At 46.6% G+C, this 20,697-nt stretch overlaps 1 protein-coding gene across 9 annotated transcripts in view; it reads right to left on the bottom strand.

Annotated features, from left to right (window-relative positions):
* Window positions 1-20,697, bottom strand: part of LOC106613097 (unconventional myosin-XVIIIa) — a 187,497-nt gene that overhangs the window by 75,861 nt on the left and 90,939 nt on the right. For 5 of the 9 annotated variants that reach the window (XM_082956389.1, XM_082956388.1, XM_082956385.1 and 2 more), the window contains exons 3-15: window positions 18,277-19,875; window positions 16,939-17,040; window positions 16,625-16,687; window positions 15,326-15,391; window positions 13,630-13,695; window positions 12,245-12,332; window positions 10,456-10,562; window positions 9,070-9,246; window positions 7,549-7,759; window positions 5,498-5,640; window positions 5,308-5,408; window positions 5,077-5,140; window positions 4,796-4,940 (exon numbers count right to left, since the gene is read on the bottom strand). In XM_082956389.1, the coding sequence (XP_082812515.1) occupies window positions 4,796-4,940; window positions 5,077-5,140; window positions 5,308-5,408; window positions 5,498-5,640; window positions 7,549-7,759; window positions 9,070-9,246; window positions 10,456-10,562; window positions 12,245-12,332; window positions 13,630-13,695; window positions 15,326-15,391; window positions 16,625-16,687; window positions 16,939-17,040; window positions 18,277-19,854 (2,911 nt within the window). In that variant the 5' untranslated portion in view covers window positions 19,855-19,875. The remainder of the gene's footprint in view (window positions 1-4,795; window positions 4,941-5,076; window positions 5,141-5,307; window positions 5,409-5,497; window positions 5,641-7,548; window positions 7,760-9,069; window positions 9,247-10,455; window positions 10,563-12,244; window positions 12,333-13,629; window positions 13,696-15,325; window positions 15,392-16,624; window positions 16,688-16,938; window positions 17,041-18,276; window positions 19,876-20,697) is intronic. The other 4 variants (XM_082956390.1, XM_082956387.1, XM_082956386.1 and 1 more) reach the window with 3 other exon arrangements.

The raw sequence follows: 20,697 nt of genomic DNA on the forward strand, positions 1-20,697 counted from the left end.
CAAGAACTGCCATGCTGCTGGGTTTTTCACGCTCAACAGTTTCCCGTGTGGAGACCATGCCCCGACGAATAGAGGCTGTTCTAAGGGCAAAAGGGAGGGTGCAACTCAATATTAGGAAGGTGTCCTTAATGATTTGTACACTAAGTGCATATTATAGAACTAACACCATCCATGCTCTGAGGTGCAGGCAGGAGAACCGTGTGAGTGAAGATACCATGGGCATGCTCAGAGGAGATACCTGCTCTGGTCCTGGAGAGCTGCAGTTTGTTAAAACCCAGGTCTAACACACATACATCTACTCATCATGATCTTCAAATTAGACTGTGACTAGTTTTCTCAGGTGTTGGTGTTGGGCTGGAGCAAAAGCCTGCAGTTCCCAAACACTGGTGTTGGCCACCCCTGTGGTCAAGAGCCAATTGTGCTAAGGGACCAAGGAACACAGGGAGGCTGGTTAAAATCACCTCGGTAGAGAGGTAGGGAGAAACGTTTCTTTCAAACCCTTCACCCTTTTAACAGGTATGGAAAAGAGGACATTATAGTGTGAAGTGAAGTGTTAAATAGATGGATGGAGGCTAATCCGTTAGTTCCCACAGCATTGATCAGACAACAGCATCATACCATGGAGAGAAGCATGTACACACTGCCCTCTGCTGGTGGGAACAACCCCTGCTGTGGAACCAATCCGCTGATGAGAGCAAGTAGTAGTAGCAGTAGTAGTAATAGTAACGTAGTAGTAGTAGTATTAGTAACATAGAAGTAGTAGTATAGTACTAGTAGGAGCAGTATTAGCAGTAGTAGGGTAGTGGTGTGTGTGAGTGGTGTGCGTGAGTGAGTGAGTGAGTGAGTGAGTGAGTGAGTGAGTGAGTGAGTGAGTGAGTGAGTGAGTGAGTGAGTGAGTGAGTGAGTGAGTGAGTGAGTGAGTGAGTGAGTGAGTGAGTGAGTGAGTGAGTGAGTGAGTGAGAGAGAGAATATAAACAACAAGTGTGCAGTTAAAATTGACAAACACATTTCTCTCCATAGGGCCATGGGATGAGACAGGGATGCAGCTTGAGCCCCACCCTCTTCAACATATACAGTGTATATCAACAAATTGGCGAGGGCACTAGAACAGTCTGCAGCACCCGGCCTCATGCTGCTAGAATCTAAAGTCAAACGTCTACTGTTTTCTGATGATCTGGTGCTTCTGTCACCCAACCAAGGAGGGCCTACAGCAGCACCCAGATCTGCTGCACAGATTCTGTCAGACCTGGGCCCTGACAGTAAATCTCAGTAAGACTAAAATAATGGTGTTCCAAAAAAGGTCCAGTTGCTAGGACCACAAATACAAATTCCATCTAGACACTGTTGCCCTAGATTTCACAAAAAACTATACATACCACGACCTAAACATCAGCGCCACAGGTAACTTCCACAAAGCTGTGAACGATCTGAGACAATGCAAGAAGGGCCTTCTACGCATCAAAAGGAACATAAAATTCGACATCCCAATTAGGATCTGGAAAAAAATACTTGAATCAGTTATAAAACCCATTGCCCTTTATAATTGTGAGGTCTGGGGTCCGCTCACCAACCAATAATTCACAAAATGGGACAAATGCCAAATTGAGACTGCCTGCAGAATTCTGCAAAAACATCCTCTGTGTACAACTTAAAACACCAAATAATGCATGCAGAGAAGAATTAGGTTGATACCAGGTAATTATCAAAATCCAGAAAAGAGCCGTTAAATTCTACAACCACCAAAAAGCAAGCGATTCCCAAACCTTCCATAACAAAGCCATCACCTACAGAGAGATGAACCTGGAGAAGACTCCCCGAAGCAAGCTGGTCCTGGGGCTCTGTTCACAAACACAGACAGACCCCACAGAGCCCTAGGACAGCACAGCAACACAATTAGACCCAACCAAATCATGAGAAAACATAAAGATAATTACTTAACAGATTGAAAATAATTTACCTAAAAAACTGAGGAAACTAGAATGCTATTGTGGCCTAAACAGCGAGTACACAGTAGCAGAATACCTGACCTCTGTGACTGACCCAAAATCAAAATCAAAATGTCTATATTCCTCTGAAACTTTTGAGGGTGTAATGTTAACTGTTGTTTATTATCTATTTCACTTGTTTTGGCAATGTAAACATACTGTATGCTTCCCATGCCAATAAAGCCCTTTAAATTGAAAGTGAGAGAGAGAAGGCGAGCGTGGGGGAGAGAGAATAAAAGAGTAAGAGAGTTTGAGTGAACAGACAGTAGGGACATGACAGAATGTGCACCGGGGGCCCCCAGACAGTAGGGACATGACAGAATGTGCACCGGGGCCTCCCAGACAGTAGGGACATGACAGAATGTGCACCGGGGCCTCCCAGACAGTAGGGACATGACAGAATGTGCACCGGGGCCTCCCAGACAGTAGGGACATGACAGAATATGCACCGGGGCCTCCCAGACAGTAGGGACATGACAGAATGTGCACCGGGGCCTCCCAGACAGTAGGGACATGACAGAATGTGCACCGGGGCCTCCCAGACAGTAGGGACATGACAGAATGTGCACCGGGGCCTCCCAGACAGTAGGGACATGACAGAATGTGCACCGGGGCCTCCCAGACAGTAGGGACATGACAGAATGTGCACCGGGGCCTCCCAGACAGTAGGGACATGACAGAATGTGTGAGTGAGTGCAAGCGTGGCAACTGTTGTTGACATGAGACTGGTCTAGCCCCAGCCCACCCCCCGCAGCTTCATGATACCACCCAACTCAAAACCCTGCTGCAGCCCTGTGTATATGAAAGACAAGCAGCACACACGCACGCACACGCACACAGAGAACACAGTCCATGGAGACGAGGCAGTCTGGAGCCTAATGATTCTAAAAAGTTCATTACCACATTCATCTAGGTCTGTGACTGCGGGGGAGGCAATATCAGAGAGCATGAATAAACATTCTCTAGACTAGCAGCACAGAGACACAGCTATTATATCTGCCTTTATTAACATAAGAGAAATGTCTGCACACATTCAACACTCCAACAGTTTTATAAATTAAACAACTACAAATAACTTTTCCCAGCCTCCTTTGTGCGCAGCGAGAGAACAAAGTTAGCGCTCCTCTCTCGGAGGCCTAATGAATGGCTCGGTATGTGGCCTGTTCATATCTTTCAACTCATTATTTAATTAAACCACTCATGGATGAGAAGCAAATGTAATTTACGATGCCATCGCGCTTGATTTGAGTATGTATTCCTTATCTCTGGGAAATAACACACACACACACACACACACACACACACACACACACACACACACACACACACACACACACACACACACACACACACACACACACACACACACACACACACACACACACACACACACACACACACACACACACACACACACACTATAATTTAGATTTTGATCACGGCAGAATGTGTGTTTTTTCAATGCAATGCTTGATTGGCCTTACAGTAAAGGACTCATAGCCTATACACATACATGCATACAGTACATATATACAGTACATACATGTACAGTACATACATGCATACAGTACCTGCATGCATATAGTACATATAGTACATACAGTACATACATACATGCATACAGTACAGTACATACATATATGCATACAGTACATACATACATACATACATACATACATACATACATACATACATACATACATACATACATACATACATACAGTGCATACAGTACATACATGCATATAGTACAGGCAGCACAGACAGTACATACATACAGTACATACATACATACATAGTTATGTCGTTTTTTATGTATCACTGAAAACTTTCTAAGAGATCCCTGTTGGGAGCAGCAAACACTGAGCGGACACAATCAAGCTGCCCCCCCCCTCCTGCCCCTCCCTCCTGCCCCTGCCCCTCCCTCTGCCCCATCCTCCTGCCCCTGCCTCCTGCCCCTGCCTCCTGCCCCTCCCTCTGTCTCCTGCCCCTGCCTCCTGCCCCAACCTCCTGCCCCTGCCCCTCCCTCTGCCCCATCCTCCTGCCCCTGCTTCCTGCCCCTGCCTCTCCCTCCTGCCTCCTTCCCCTGCCTCCTGTCCCTGCCTCCTGCCCCTGCCTCCTCTTCCGCCACCTCCTCCTCCAAACTCTTAAAGGGATACTTCGGGATTTTGGCAATGAGGCCCTTTACCTACTTCCCCAAAGTCAGATGAACGTGTGGATACCATGTTAATGTCTCTGTGTTCAGTATGAAGGAAGTTAGAGGTAGTTTTACAAACTAGCGTTAGTGCAATGACTGGAAGTCTAGCGCTAGTTAACAAGTTCCTTCAAACCACACGCTGAGACATAAACATGGTATCCATGAGTTTATCTGTGAGTTTATCCATGAGTTTATCTATTATATTTTCCAGGTCGCAATTGTAAATGAGAACTTGTTCTCAACTTGCCTACCTGGTTAAATAAAGGTGAAATAAAAATAAATAAAATCTGACTCTGGGGAAGTTGATAAAGTGCCTCATTGCCAAAATCCTGAAATATCCTTTTAACATCCACTCTACCCCCCCATGTCTACCTCTCTGGCTGGTATGTTGGAACTCCACTTTATCATCTCCTATAACTAACAATCACTTACTGCATCTTAACCTGGCTGGATTACTGCAGAGTTCTCAGTCAATTAGTTCAGTGAGTAGGGTAGTGGTCCAGTAGAGATCCTATAGTGAGTAGGGTAGTGGTCCAGTAGAGATCCTATAGTGAGTAGGGTAGTGGTCCAGTAGAGATCCTATAGTGAGTAGGACAGGGCTAGGGTTCCTTACCTTTGGTGGCCCCTGCGGCCCCCAGGTGGTAGATGGCCCCCAGGATGAGCCACAGAGCCCTCTGCTCCTCCACTGAGATGCCCAGCACCTTCATGGCTGCCTGCAGCTTGGTGAACTGCTGAGACGACTTCTGTTTGTCCTCCAGCTACAGAGAGAGGGGAGGGAGGTGGATGAAGGACACAGTTCAGACAGTTTTCCAGTTGTCCTACACACATACACACACAATTCAGAAAATGACATATAATACACATTATAATAAGAGCATAATAACAGCATTTTACTTTAGACTGAGGCACAATTCCGAAGGCGCTGTTCTCTGCAAAGTGGTTAAAGTGCAGCTCCGTTCTGAGAGGAAACAGGGGAAATGAACAGGTTAAAATGACAGTAAATAGCTAGTTTACACCACAAGGTTAACATGAGAACAAGATTATATACACAAGACCAAGCTTCTACAATGGACTGCAACCACCCACTTCAATTCAATCCCAATTAAGAGGGTGTAGAGGGCTCACCTGAGAGTGCTGTCAGCTCCGGACATCATGTAGTAGAAGATGTTGAAGGTGGACTCAGTCTCCGGCCGTTTGGTCACTCTCAGCTTCTCAAGCAGCATGGTCTGAGGTACAGGAAAAGGACAACAAGATATCAATATGTGTGTGTGCGTGCGTCAGTGTCCATGCCGTGTGTGTGCGTGATACTGCCTACCTGTACGGATGCGGAGGCCACCTGGCCAGCCTGGTCAAAGTCCAGAGAGACAATCTGAGAGAAGCGGCTGGCGTTGGTGTTCATGGAGGTGGAGCTGTTTCCAAATGCTTCCAGGATGGTGTATACTGCCTGCCACTTCTCCCCTGCACGGACCGAGGGAGGGGGGAGGGAGGGAGGGAGGGAGGGAGGGAGGGAGGGGGGAGGGGGAGGGAGGGAGGAGGGAGGGAGGAGGGAGGGAGGGAGGAGGGAGGGAGGGAGGAGGGAGGAGGGAGGGAGGGAGGGAGGGAGGGGGAGGGCAGAGTACAATTAGTGGACAGCTTTATTTATTTCAAATATCATGTCAGTGTTTTGGGATTTCACATTCAATACTGTTCCACTGGTGAGGGGAATAGACTACCATCTTTGATAATCATGTCATGTCAGTTAGGCTTTCTCAATTATTCCCTTAGTGGAGCTCATTTCCCTCTTTCGACATCAAGCTGAGCAGGAACCCCTCATCACTCAGAGAGTAGGGCTACCAGTCAGACTCACTTAACCCTAATGATCAAGCTGAGCAGGAACCCCTCATCACTCAGAGAGTAGGGCTACCAGTCAGACTCACTTAACCCTAATGATCAAGCTGAGCAGGAACCCCTCATCACTCAGAGAGTAGGGCTACCAGTCAGACTCACTTAACCCTAATGATCAAGCTGAGCAGGAACCCCTCATCACTCAGAGAGTAGGGCTACCAGTCAGACTCACTTAACCCTAATGATCAAGCTGAGCAGGAACCCCTCATCACTCAGAGAGTAGGGCTACCAGTCAGACTCACTTAACCCTAATGATCAAGCTGAGCAGGAACCCCTCATCACTCAGAGAGTAGGGCTACCAGTCAGACTCACTTAACCCTAATGATCAAGCTGAGCAGGAACCCCTCATCACTCAGAGAGTAGGGCTACCAGTCAGACTCACTTAACCCTAATGATCAAGCTGAGCAGGAACCCCTCATCACTCAGAGAGTAGGGCTACCAGTCAGACTCACTTAACCCTAATGATCAAGCTGAGCAGGAACCCCTCATCACTCAGAGAGTAGGGCTACCAGTCAGACTCACTTAACCCTAATTGCTCCTGTACGTAGCTCTGGATAAGAGCGTCTGCTAAATGACCAAAATGTCAATGTAAAAGTAGGTATGTGAAACTTATATAGTCTACTGCACCTCCCATAGCAGCTCCCCTGTTTAACAGTCTAGTCTAGTAGTGGCTGGTGGCTGGGTTATGGAGCTCTCATTAGCCCATTACAGCTAACCAGGAGAAGCTGAGGAGTTTTGATAAGCTTTGCTAATTATCCCCCAGCTCCACAGGGCATCATTAGGGGCTCCCCTCATCCATCCATCTCACACACACATACACAAATGCACATTAACACACACACATGCACATGCGCACATTCTCACACACACACCTGGAATACTGAGCCAACCACAACCGCTCTTCGAACCAAAAGGTTTTGAAGCCAGCTTCCATCAAGCTGCCCCTCCCTCCTCCTCCTCTCTCAAATTCTCAGTAACACCCCTACACTCTCCCACATGCCTACCTCTCTGGCTGGCTGGCTGGCTGGCATGTTGGAACTGCTCTTTATCTTCCCCTACTAGCTAACACATCTATTGCACCTGTTATAATGGCTGGATTTCTGGAGTTCTCAGTCAGTTAGATGACACTGATCTAAATCAGTAACAACTCAGTGAATGTCCTCCTGTGTACAAACACATGTGGAGCCATTACATTATTTCCTTAATTAGCTATTAGGCTATTAAGACTAATTACCTACAGAGTAATTAAGTGAATTTAAACCACCACGGCTATTAAGTAACACTGAAGTAATTAAGCCACCATCTTGGACCAAACTAAGGTGATTATAACAGTCCTTAAACATTCTTTACATTTTATTTATACAATTCCCTCAGTCATTTAATAGACAAAAATCCCTGAATACCAGCTTTACTGCTCGCTGGGAGGAAATGAGCTGCCCAGAAGGAAAGAGGTTAACTCATCATAGCAGAGGACTCTCTCACCAGAGAAGATCTTTCCGGTGCTGCCAGCAATGGAGACCAGGTACTGGACCAGGTGTTGACAGTTGGTGGTCTTGCCGCTGCCGCTCTTCCCCAGCAGCACGATGGACTGGTCCTGACGCGTGGTCAACAGGTTCCTATAGGCCGACTGAGCCACCGCGTAGATGTGAGGTGCCGTGTCCTCTCGCCTGCACCCCTTAAACATGTGCATCACCTGATGGGATCGAGGAGAGGGAGGGAGGGACGGAGGGAGAGGGGTTGGGGGAAAGAGAGGTACAAAACATTTTAACTGTAGTTCACCTCTAGTCCTCCCAGTGACTCCTATACGGTCCTCAGAGGGGCTCTGTGTGTGTGTGTGTGTGTGTGTGTGTGTGTGTGTGTGTGTGTGTGTGTGTGTTCGTGTGCGCGTCCTTATATCGCCACATTCCCAGCTAAGCACCCTGTCTGTAAGGTCTAATGGGTAGTAGTTCCATTATGAGTGATGCGAGTTAAGTAGATATTACAACCTACAGGCCTCCTCAATACTGTCACCTCTAAATCTCATTAGGATAATTGGATTTCATTGTCATGTTGTGGACCACTGAAGACTTCCCTCTCTATCCTCCTAGTCATCTCTCCTGTTTTAATTCATCCAACCTCCTCTCCCTAACAGGAAATACTATGACATAATAGCAAGGAAATACACAATAAATAATAGCATTAAGTACACCCCAATGCGTACATCAAACAGCATGCATGATACCATTCTAAACGGAGAATAAACAAGAATCATGTCAGTGGAGTGGTACACTACCGTTCAAAAGTTTGGGGTCACTTAGTCTGTTTCTCAAACTAGACACTATAATGTACTTGTCCTCTTGCTCAGTTGTGCACCGGGGCCTCCCACTCCTCTTTCTATTCTGGTTAAAGCCAGTTTGCGCTGTTCTGTGAAGGGAGTAGTACACAGCGTTGTACGAGATCTTCAGTTTCTTGGCAATTTCTTGCATGGAATAGCCTTCATTTCTCAGAACAAGAACAGACTGACGAGTTTCAGAAGAAAGTTATTTGTTTCTGGCCATTATGAGCCTGTAATCGAACCCACAAATGCTGATGCTCCAACTAGTCTAGTCTAGATGCTCCAACTAGTCTAAAGAAGGCCAGTTTTTTTCAGCTGTGGTAACATAATTGCAAAATGGTTTTCTAATGATCAATTAGCCTTTTAAAATGATCAACTTGGATTAGCTAACACAACGTGCCATTGGAACACAGGAGTGATGATTGCTGGTAATGGGCCTCTGTACGCCTATGTAGATATTCCATAAAAAATCTGCAGTTTCCGGGTACAATAGTAATTTACAACATTAACAATGTCTACACTGTATTTCTGATACATTTTATGTTGTTTTAATGGACAAAAAATTTGCTTCTCTTTCAAAAACAAGAACATTTCTAAGTGACCCAAACTTTTGAACGGTAGTGTATGTTCTCATGAAATGTGCGTCTGTGTGAAGACATGCATCTGCTGTGTGGGTCCTCTCTCCTCACCTTCTCGGAGTACATGGAGGGAGCGCTGAGGGGATTGATGATGATCATGTTGGGCCCGGCGTGTGTGTGGATGAGGTTTCCCCCGTAGCGCTGCCGCAGGGAGTGCATCACACTGGACTCATTGAGGTACTGCAGCGAGGCCAGGTCCTCAGAGCGGTCAAAAGATGGGGGGTTCGCCTGGGACAGGAGCAAAGGTCAAAGGTGACTGAGGAGTGTTGTAATACTAGAGCTTTATTAAAGGAACACTCAGCAATATGAAAACATCATACATAGTGAGACTCTGGATGTCTGAAGTGGGACTGCTCACAGAAACAACCAACAACAACAGAATTCAAATCTGCCAAGACTACCACCTTGCCTTTTGATAAGCCAAGTTGAAGTTTCTCCAGGTTGCCTACACCTATTTCATATTTTCAGATTGATTTAAACAAAGAGTCCTCTGTAGGGGTAGAGGCTAGGGGTCCATTTGAGACTGGCAATCTGACTAGTAATGTCTTGAGTTTCACTGAGGAGTAGAGGAGCAGTATTAAGAGACATCGAGCAGAGATTTAGTATGCCATACCATGACTTGCCACCAGGAATCTGATGCCAAGTCTTTGATGCAATTAAAACAGATGTCTCCCTCCAACCTCAGACGGGTCCAAGTTTGCACTTCCCTAATAAAACAGATGGTTCAAACGTTTGATTAGATGACGACCTTTACACTGTTGAAAACACTATCTGTCCAAAGTCACCCTTATTATCAGTTCACCCTACGAGAGTTAAATGACTGTACATAACACCAGGAGGGGATTTCAACTTTTTCTTCGTCCTGAAAGCAGAGCAGACATCCTCTAGTCAAGGTCTTGGAGACAGCATGTTGAGAATGATGGGAGGTTTTTCTGCATTGTGCCAGAACAGTTTTTAAAGCGTCCTGTAACAGATATCTCCGTGATTCGGGCCTGGTGCCATATCTGTGCGAGTCACCTGATCGAGGCCTGCCAAACTCACACCGGTTCCCCTCTAACCTGTCCCCCTGTCCACAGACGTCCCACAATCCCCTGGGCCAGGTACAGTCTGCATCCTGGCTGACCATCTGTGTTTGATTCTGGTTCCAGACGGGCTGACTGAGGGGTGCCAAGACCCCCTCCCTCCTTCTTGGATATTTCCCCTACATGCCACCCGCCCCCCTCAGGTCGATCTCTGCTTCATGGACCTCCTAACGGATTAGCCTATACCCTAACCCTGACGGCAAACATAAGATAGTCTATGCAATCAAGTAAAGTCAATGTCTTCTCCTTTGACCCTCTAAAGGAACTAGAGTTTAGCCCCAATAACAAAACTAAGATGGAGTCTGTAAAATCAAGTAAAAATACATTGAATGTGTAGTCCCTCCCTCACCCTCACCTTCTCCACGTCATCGTCATCTACGTCCAGTACTGTCCCGTCATGTTCCAGTTTGATCTTCACCTTCCCCTCTGGCAGAGAGCCTGCCTCCGTCTTCAGCAGCGTCGCTATGGACACACACAATTAACTTATTGAGATACACAGCGCATTCAGAAAGTATTCAGACCCCTTCACTTTTTCCAGATTGTGTTATGTTACAGCCTTATTCTAAAATGGATTAAAATAACACAATTATTCATAAATCTACACACAATACCCCATCATGACAAAGCAAAAACAGGTTTTTAGATTTTTTTGCAAATGTATTCAAACAAAAAAACAGATATACCTTATTTACATCAGTATTCAGTCCATTTGCTATGAGACTCTAAATTGAGCTCAGGGGCACCCTGTTTCCATTGATCATCCTTGAGATGTTGCTACAACTTGATTGAAGTCCACCTGTGATAAATTCAAATGATTGGAAAGGCACACACCTGTCTATTAAAGGTCCCACAGTTGACAGTGCATGTCAGAGCAAAAACCAAGCCATGAGGTCGAAGGAATTGTCCATAGAGCTCCGAGACAGGCGTGTGTCGAGGCACAGATCTGGGGAAGGGTACCAAAAAATATCTGCAGCACTGAAGGTCCCCAAGAACACAGTGACCTCCATCATTCTTAAATGGAAGAAGTTTGGAACCACCAAAACTCTTCCTAGAGCTGGCCTCCCGGCCAAACTGAGCAATAAGGGGAGAAGGGCCTTTGACAGAGCTCCAGAGTTCCTCTGTGGAGATGGGAGAGCCTTCCAGAAGGACAACCATCTCTGCAGCACTCCACCAATCATGCCTTTATGGTAGAGTGGCCAGACGGAAGCCACTCCCCAGTAAAAGGCGCATGACAGCCCGCCAAAAAGACACCTAAAGGACTCTCAGACCATGAGAAACAAGAGTCTTTGGTCTGATGAAACCAAGATTAAACTCTTTGACCTGAATGCTAAGCGTCATGTCTGGAGGAAACCAGGCACCGCTCATCACCTGGCAAATACCATCCCTACGGTGAAGCATGGTGGTGGCAGCATCATACTGTAGAGATATTTTTCAGCAGCATGGACTGGAAGAATAGTCTGGATCGAGGGAAAGATGAACAGAGCAAAGTACAGAGAAATCCTTGATGAAAACCTGCTCCAGAGCACTCAGGACCTCAGACTGGGGTGAAGGTTCGCCTTCCAACAGGACAACGACCTTAAGCACACAGCCAAGACAACGCAGGAGTGACTCTGAATGTCCTTGAGTGGCCCAGCTAGTGCTCGGACTTGAACCCAATTGAACATCTCTGGAGAGACCTGAAAATAGCTGTGCAGCGATGCTCCCCATCCAACCTGACAAATACAGGTGTGCCAAGCTTGTAGTGTCATACCCAAGAAGACTCGAGGCTGTAATCACTGCCAAAGTTGCTTCAACAAAGTACTGAGTAAAGGTCTCAATACATATGTAAATGTCATTTTTCAGTCTTTTCTTTATTTATACATTTGCAGAAAAAATAAATATGTTATTGCTTTGCCATTATGGAGTATTGTGTGTAGATTGATGAGGGAAATTAAACATTTTAGAATAAGGCTGTAAAGTAACAAAATGTGGAAAAGGTTAAGGGGTCTGAATACTTTCCAAATGCACTGTAGCTTATTGGCTGGAGTGTGCACAGACACGGTATCAGGAAAAAACAATAGCATATAGTTTAAAAGCAAGGGTAAAAATGAACAGGGCCAGAGCTCTGCACCCCTCCTGATCTAAGATGTAAGGCAGGAACTTACCCAGGGAGAAGCCATCCTTGTGGACCAGCCAGACCTTCTCTGAGCCGTACCATGTCTGCTCTGCGGCTATCTGCTCCTCTGTCTTCACCTGGAAGAGATGGTGGAGAAGACAACAGTCACATACACACACAGCAGAACAATGGCCAGGTTACCTTTCACGGGGCCTTTCTGTGGCTGCAGTAGCTACCACTCAGCAGTTTTCAACCAAAGAGAGGCTTTAGACTCGAGAGGACAAGTGCTCCCTACAAACACACCTGTTCACATCAATAACATTCACTCATGTGTGTTTAAAGTAGCTGGTTATCAGGCTAGCGTTGAGAGCTTATAGCATGTTACACAGTTATGTATAGTAGCATTGTAAATAATGGGCTGACAGTGGGCATGCAGAGGACTTGCTAATAGTACATGTGATGAAAGGCAGGGCGCTGGAGAGGCTTCAGTGGAGCAGGCAGAGATAAAAAGAAGTTAGGATTTGAAGGAGTCCCAGATCACAAATCACAGAGAGCCATTTCTCCAATTCGGCTCAGAGTGTCACCTAGAAATGCCTGACTGCTCTGTGTTACCATGCTTGACCTTCCCAAAGTCTCTCACACTCCACTGGACATGCGCCTTCAGGCTCTGTCTGTCTGTCTGTGTGTGTCTGTGTGTGTGTGTGTGTGTGTGTGTGTGTGTGTGTGTGTGTGTGTGTGTAAGAGAGGCAGTGAAATCTGACAGAGAACATGAAGTATCAGTGAACCGAATCTGGACAAAGACACTGTTGGATGCACATCAATGTCACACAGCATGGTGAGTGAGGGGAGGGAGGTGTATGAAGAGAATGGATACACGATCCATACAGCACAGCATCACAACACAACACACCGAATGCTAGGGATGGGCTGTATCCTGAGGGATGACAACAAGACAATAACAAGTAAAGAACACACAGATAAAAAAAAATGTCTGAAATTCACAGTGTGAAATATAGGCCTATATACAATGTTATTTTTAATTATGCATAATCAGCCACAATCAGATGAAGTTTTTTGCAGCGTCTGTCTCATTGTCTCTTAAATGGAAAACTGACGTCATGCAATGACATCTACACGAGACAAAATGTGATGGTATGATCCTGTGGAATCCACACAACCACGAATCTTAAGTGCCATCGAACAAGTTTAATTTTGAGTGTTGATTTTCCCCTGAAATGTTCTAGGTGAAAGAGGGCCAAATGTGCAAGTGGCTTGGCTTTGAGTGAATACTATGCAGATGTCATTGGTGGGGGTAAATGAAACACAATGAAACACAGCACACAGGGTACACAGCACTTCAGGGGTCGGTGGTGGGAGTGGTGGACGTGGGAGGTGGAGAGGGTGAATTACACACAGGCACAGCAAAGGCCAGACCTTGGGTTGTTGGGCAGCGGCGTGAGACACCTGAAGGATGGCCACGGGATCCTCGTCCACCTGTCCCTGGAGGACGGCAGGCGTGAGGGAAGGAGAAGTGGTCAAAGGTCATAGTTAGAGCGGAGTTACAGTGGAAAGATGGGTAGCAATCCACCAAACAACACAAAACATCATGTCCAGTATGTCATCATCTCTCATAACCATGAGCTGCTGGAATGGAGAGATATACAGCGCCTTCAGAAAGTATTCAGACCCCTTGACTTATTACACATTTTGATACATTACAGCCTTATTCTAAAATCTATTCAAATGGTTTTTCCCCTCATCAATCTACACACAATACACCATAATGACAAAGCAAAAACAGGTTTTTGAAATGTTTGCTAATTTATTAAAAATAAAAAAAGACTGAAATATCACATTTACATAAGTATTCAGACCCTTTACTCAGTACTTTGTTGAAGCACCTTTGGCAGTGAATACAGCATCGAGTCTTCTTGGGTATGACGCTACAAGCTTGGCACACCTGTATTTGGGGAGTTTCTCCCATTCTTCTCTGCAGATCCTCTCAAGCTCTGTCAGGCTGGATGGGGAGCGTCGCTGCACAGCTATTTTCAGGTCTCTCCAGAGATGTTCGATCGGGTTAAAGTCCGGGCTCTGGCTGGGCCACTCAAGGACATTCAGCGACTTGTCCCGAAGCCACTCCTGCGTTGTCTTGGCTGTGTGCTTAGGGTCGTTGTCCTGTTGGAAGGTGAACCTTCGCCCCAGTCTGAGGTCCTGAGTGCTTTGGAGCAGGTTTTCATCAAGGATCTCACTGTACTTTGCTCTGTTCATCTTTCCCTCGATCCTGACTAGTCTCCTAGTCCCTGCCGCTGAAAAACATCCCCAAAGCATGATGCTGCCACCACCATGCTTTACCGTAGGGATGTTATTTGCCAGGTTTCTTCTAGACGTGATGCTTGGCATTCAGGCCAAAGAGTTCAATCTTGGTTTCATCAGACCAGAGAATCTTGTTTAATAACTAACTCATCCTTCATTATTCTCTGAAGTTTCGTTTAGAGTTTTGAGACAAATTTGAAAACATTATCAGATATCATCAAGCCAGTGTTTTACCATTTAAAGTAACGAGAACATTATGTAAGTTATCAGGGTCAAGACCAGGGAGGGATGGGAAGAAAAAACTGCGGGATGGCAAAGAACGAGGAGAGGTCAGGCTCTATGTCTGTGAGATGAGCTAATGCATCATGACACATCATGTCATAAAGGGACAGAGAGAGCAACGAGACAGGAACACCTGCCAGTCATAAATCGCACACACTGCCATTCATCCACACTGCGACTGCACACCACACGGGGCAAACAAACATGCAGCACATCTTAGTCAGGGGACTATTCCACTGCCATGCTACTGACAAAACAAAAAATGCACTGGGTTGGTTTGTCAGTTTCCATACAGGTCGAGGTCTGTTTGATTGCCCTGGAGGCATCTAGACACTATCACCGTTTAATACCGGCTTTGTTCCAAAAACAAATGAGGAAGGGAAAACACCAAGCACCATTACAGATGAACCTTACATAGACAGGCAGGGTGAGAGAGGGGAAATTTAGAAGAGGAATCTAGGCTTACATTCCAACATGCCACACGCGCACACACTTCAACCAGGCCGCCAGAGGGGACCCCTGGGGGCCACAGTACCTGAGGAGGGTTTGGGGCTGGGGCAGGAGAAAGGGTCGGGGCTGAGGCACAAACTGCCGGCTCCAGCTAGCCATACAACAGCCACAGATAGACACAGCCAAGCACCAATTAGAAAGAAAGAGATTGAGGGAGAGAGAGAAACGGAGAGAGAGAGAAAAAGACAAAGGAAGAGAAAAAGATGAGAAACTGAATATAAAACATGAATTGACAAATCCAGTGAAAGTTTGACAGGTGACAAAACAATAATGGCAACAGAAAGCAGCATAGACAAACAGTCAATTAGTTCAATGAATAGTGAACATGAGAACGCAGTAACCCAGTCATGTATGGATATGGTTGCCTGACGACTCAAATTGTATTATTCCTCTGCTCTACATTCGCTACATACACAGGTACAAACAAACACACATACAAACACACATAAAAGACACACTATACACACACACACACACACACCTGGATTGTGTGTTGTAGTAGACTAGTGGCCTGAGGGAACACACACATAATGTATTGTCAAATCTTTTGTATTTGCATTATGATGTATATTACTGCCTTCATTTTTGCTGGACCCCAAGCAGAGTAGATGCTGCCTTGGCAACAGCTAACGGGGATCCATAATACATACAAATAGAGTTTGACTGCCATGAATGAAGTAATATGTAGTGAAAATGAGAGGGTTGTACAAAACAAAGTCATCAGCGATTGGACCATTTCTAGCTCATCAGTGTGTTAAAGCCAATGACAAGTTTTCAAAACGCTGCTTTACCCATGTGTGTTCTGGCTCTGGCCCAATCCATCGGTTTCTGGGACCAATCAGAAGGGTTAGAATGTGTTTGCGTTCTAGAAATCGTCGGGGAGGTACTCAGATCCAAACTAATTGTGGAGAAGCGACTAATGTCCGTGGGTGTGGCGTAGCATTTGGCCGGAGCAAGGCGTTTGGGTAGCCATGCAATGGACATGGCCCAAATTAGTAAATCTGTATTTGTAATTAAATGTGGTTAAAAGGAAAATGACAAATTACTATTAGCTATGAAGATAAAGATTGAACATCCAGTGAAGAAAATAAAGAGAAAAGGAGAGATAGAGAGCATGATAAGTTGTTAATGGAAAAGAAATAAGCACCTCTAAATTCATTATTGGAATGTTAATCAATGTGTCCTGTTAAAATTAATAAAGGAAAGAAATTAAAGATTAAAAAAGTGAAAGAGGAGAAGCATGTATCTAGGCAGTCCAGAGGGGGAGAGAGAGTGGAAATAATAGAGAAATGGGGAGAGACAAGGAGCGAAGGTGGGTCTTTACAGGCGCACTGAAGATCCTGTCCAGGCGTCTCTGAGCTTCTTCAGTGGGACTGAGCGGTGCCTCCTGGAGGTCAGATCATCAACAGGTTGAGCTATGAAACTAGGCTATCAAAGCACACTATTCTAACGGACCACATTCAACACTGTTTCATAGACAACAGAAATACATTAAGGTTTTTTTCAGTGAGATGTGAGATGTTCACTAGATGCCATTACAATCCTGAAGTCACACACACACTTGGTTACAATACCTCACTTCCACAGCATAGCAACAGGGAACTGAGTGAATGCTGTGGGGCACACCAGCAAACACACCTTTTGGGTTATGGTTGGGGTAGTCTTTGATGAAACGGTTGATGAATTGTTCTGCGGTGAAGCCTTCTCAATGGGAACAGAGGACAGGGGAGAGGCTGCCACCTTCAAATGGTACACACAGATACATCCACGCCCACAAGTACGCCGTAAGTAATGTACACACACATACAAGTAGTCCATAAGATAAAGAAATTATACAACCATGTTGAACAAACTCGCAACAAGCCATGCTCTAGACGTCCAGAGTCTAGCTAAGACAGTGAGCAAATCAACAGTCGAGGGATACAAAAGCCCACTTGGATGTGAAATCATTCAGATCTCAATGCACAGGGCAAAGCCAAGCAAAACTATAACTAGCTTGGATAACAATACACAAGAAAACTTTAGCCTTAGACAACTATAGCAAACTCAGAGAGCCACAGTAGCAGTCAAAGCCAGCTTGTGGTCGGCTAGCAAGTAAACAAAGACCCTGAGAGGCCGGTAATTGCCAAAACTCGGCGAGAATCCAGCAAAAAGACCAAACCTTTTTAACATATCTGGCATCTGCAAAATGTGCAGATAGTTCTCTTATCCCAACGCCTGCCATGGTGGCTGCAGCGGGGCTTTGAACTCTTCTCCCAGAAAGACAAAGTCACTATCAATAATTATCTCTGCGGGTCTCCATGGAACTCCAGGCCACAGCGACAGAACATTCCACCCCAATACGCTTTTTCCTCCTTTGGATACACCCCCCTCCCCCCACCCCCCCAGGCTAACTTCAATAAACAAGGCTTCCAAGCTGCAGATGACAGCAGGGTCTCTTGGGTTGAGGCAGTCGGAAAAAATAGCTACTGAACTTGTTGTTTTTATGGAAGCTGTCTCAGCAGCCCTGGCGTCTTAGAGGAGAAACATGTGAGGAAGGAGAGCTGTGTGAGACAGGCTCCATCCCCCAAGAGAAACTCAGAGAAATATGGAGCTGGTATCAGAGCAGTGAATGCAACAAAAGCTTCAGCCCCATGAGACTGCACCCTTTAACAAACTGAGAAACACACTGACTTTGTGCAAATGAGAAAGTTCTGGAGAAACAAACAAGTTTAATAGGGAGTTGAGCCCATCATCGTGGCCCCAAAATGGAGCCTCAACTCTGTTAACAAGTGGAGAACTCAACAAGATAAGTGAAGTTAGTTAAAATACACCCCCCCCCCCCCCCCCCCCCCCCCCCCCCAAACACACACACACACACAAAAACTGAGTTATCATGGAGATGCAAAGAGTGCTTTCTGTGCATTAGCGATTAACATCAGTTTTTTCACACAGTGGTCTCAAAAGTGGTCCATGCAGTGAGGACAGTAAGCCTACCTCAGGCTTCTTCACAGCTGGCAGTTTGGGGGGCGGGATCAACGCTGGTGGAGGAGAGAGGGCACTCGCCTTGGGAATGATAAAGGCGGGAGGAGGGGAGAGAGGCGAGGCCTTTGGAGGAGTAGGGGAGAGAGGCGAGACCTTGGAGACTGGGATGAACCCTGCAGGAGGGGTACTGGGGGAGGACTTAGAGGTGGGAAAGGATGCTGAAGGGGGAGTGACGGGGGAGTATTTACAAGAGGGGATAAAACCAGCAGGTGGGGAAAGGGGGGTGTATTTTGATGCTGATATGAACCCGGCAGGTGGGGAAATGGGGGCTGATTTTAGTGGTGGGATAAAGCATGATGTGGGAATGGCTGGGGAGGATTTGGGGGCTGCAGTGGAAACTGAAGGAGTAAAAGCATTGTATTTTGGTGATGGTACAAACCCTGCTGGAGGGGAAAGGGGGGGACATTTTGGTGGTGGGATGAAGCATGATGGGGGAATTGCTGGGGAGGATTTGGGGGCTGCAGTGGAAACTGAACGACTAACAGCAGTAGATTTTGGGGCTGGTACAAACCCTGCTGGAGGGGAAAGGGTGGCTGATTTTGGCGCTGGTACATACCCATTTGGTTGGCAAAGGGGGGATGATTTTGGTGCTGGTACAAACCCAGCAGGTGGGGAAAGGGAGGCTGATTTTGGTGGTGGGGTGAAACCTGCAGGAGGGGAGAGCAGGGAAGGCTTTGAGGCAGGGATGAAGCCTGCGGGGGAAGACCTGGAGGGAACCGAGATCAAATTAGAAGCCATAGGATGAACTTTAGCAGGTGCAGCCGACACAGGAGTCTGATCCTCCTGTTTTGAAACTGGGCCGAAATTAGAGATAGATTTAATCTCAACCAATTTAGGGCCTTCTTTTTCCTCTCTTTTCACTGCTTCCTCTTGTTCTTTTTCAGGTGGCTCATCCATGCGTGTGCGAGGGCGGTTCCTGGTCCTCCCGCGGACCATGAGGCTGGCCAGCCCTGCTGATATATCGTCCTTCTCCTCCGTCTTGATCGTATCGTGCTTGAAAGAGAACAGTGGTACCTTTGGGACCTTGGGTACAGATGTTGGCGCTTGCGATGGCACCAATTTAGGAGGTTCAGGGGCAGGTTTGGTAGGCTCAGGAGCTGGAGCATCCTCCTCTTCTGCAGGTAGTGCCTTCCGCACCACTTGACGTACCACCTTCACTACCTTCTTGAGGGTAAGGCTCGGATCATCGTTGTCCAGGTCTGGCTGTCTGGCACTGCCATTGGCAGAGTTCCCATTGACGGCACTGACGTTAACGGATCCGTTGGGCTTGCTGTTCCCGTTCAGCACAGGCTCAGGGCTAATTATGGAAGCTCTGCGTGGGTCAGGGCTCCTGAAGTGCTGTGCTGGCGTCTGGATCGGAGGCACTAGACTTTTGAAGCGTTCAGGGACCTTTACAGCCCCGCGTACCCTGGGTGGTGAGGGACTCCTGACCCTGATCCCGGGATGTGTCTTGGCCGGCTCAGGGCTTTTGGTGCGGAGTAGGCCCCTGCCAGGCTCCAGACTGGGCACGGACTGGGAGCGGCTACTCATACTGCCACTGTCGCTGTCTGACTACTCACACAACAGGGAGGGAGAGAGCAGAGCAGCAAGACACATGAGAAACTAGAACAGACTTAAAGTAAACTCACACAGTTTATCTTAAAGCATATGCAAACTCCACTTTGGTTACTAAACCAAAAACTTAATCTGAGCAGCCATGTGTTTGTCTGGATCGTCTGATACTGTATGTATGGTTGACCAAAGGGATCACAGGTCCTGTTTGCTCTCCTGGACAAGCGTGCTGTTATGCTCACCCAACTGCCACATGCCTGCCCAGGTTCTGAAATAGAACAGGGTGGGTTGATACAAGAGGTGGAGGGTGGGGGTTTCAGACTGAGATAGCAGAGGTGTCTATGGGTGCTGACTTGGCCCCCTTTCTGCACTGCAGCACCTCACTTCTAATAGCAGATCTAATGACACACACACACACACACACACACACACACACACACACACACACACACACACCGCACCTTCGCTCAGCTGCAAGAAAATCCTGCTATATCATTCAAACACACACACACACACGTGCTGAATCCTTCTCCCAGCTGCATATCACACACTAACACACTGTCCTTCCTGACCTCACTCTCCACGCTACTGAGCACCGTGCCAATGACACTCATTCTTATCTCTCCCCTAGTATTTCATGCTTTAATATCCCTGCCGTCCTACAGGCCTTATGATAACCCAACACACTGTACTGCCTTCCACAGACAGAGCCTACCTCCACCTAAGTGGCTAACCGACACTTATGAAGGTCAACAACACTTGAATGCAATAACCTGCTTTAGTGTTTCATCTTCCCCTCCTCCTATGCTCCAGTCGCTATAG

Source organism: Salmo salar, chromosome 09, assembly GCF_965601325.2.
Source record: "Salmo salar chromosome 09, fSalSal1, whole genome shotgun sequence".
In the NCBI taxonomy this organism is placed as follows: domain Eukaryota; kingdom Metazoa; phylum Chordata; class Actinopteri; order Salmoniformes; family Salmonidae; genus Salmo; species Salmo salar.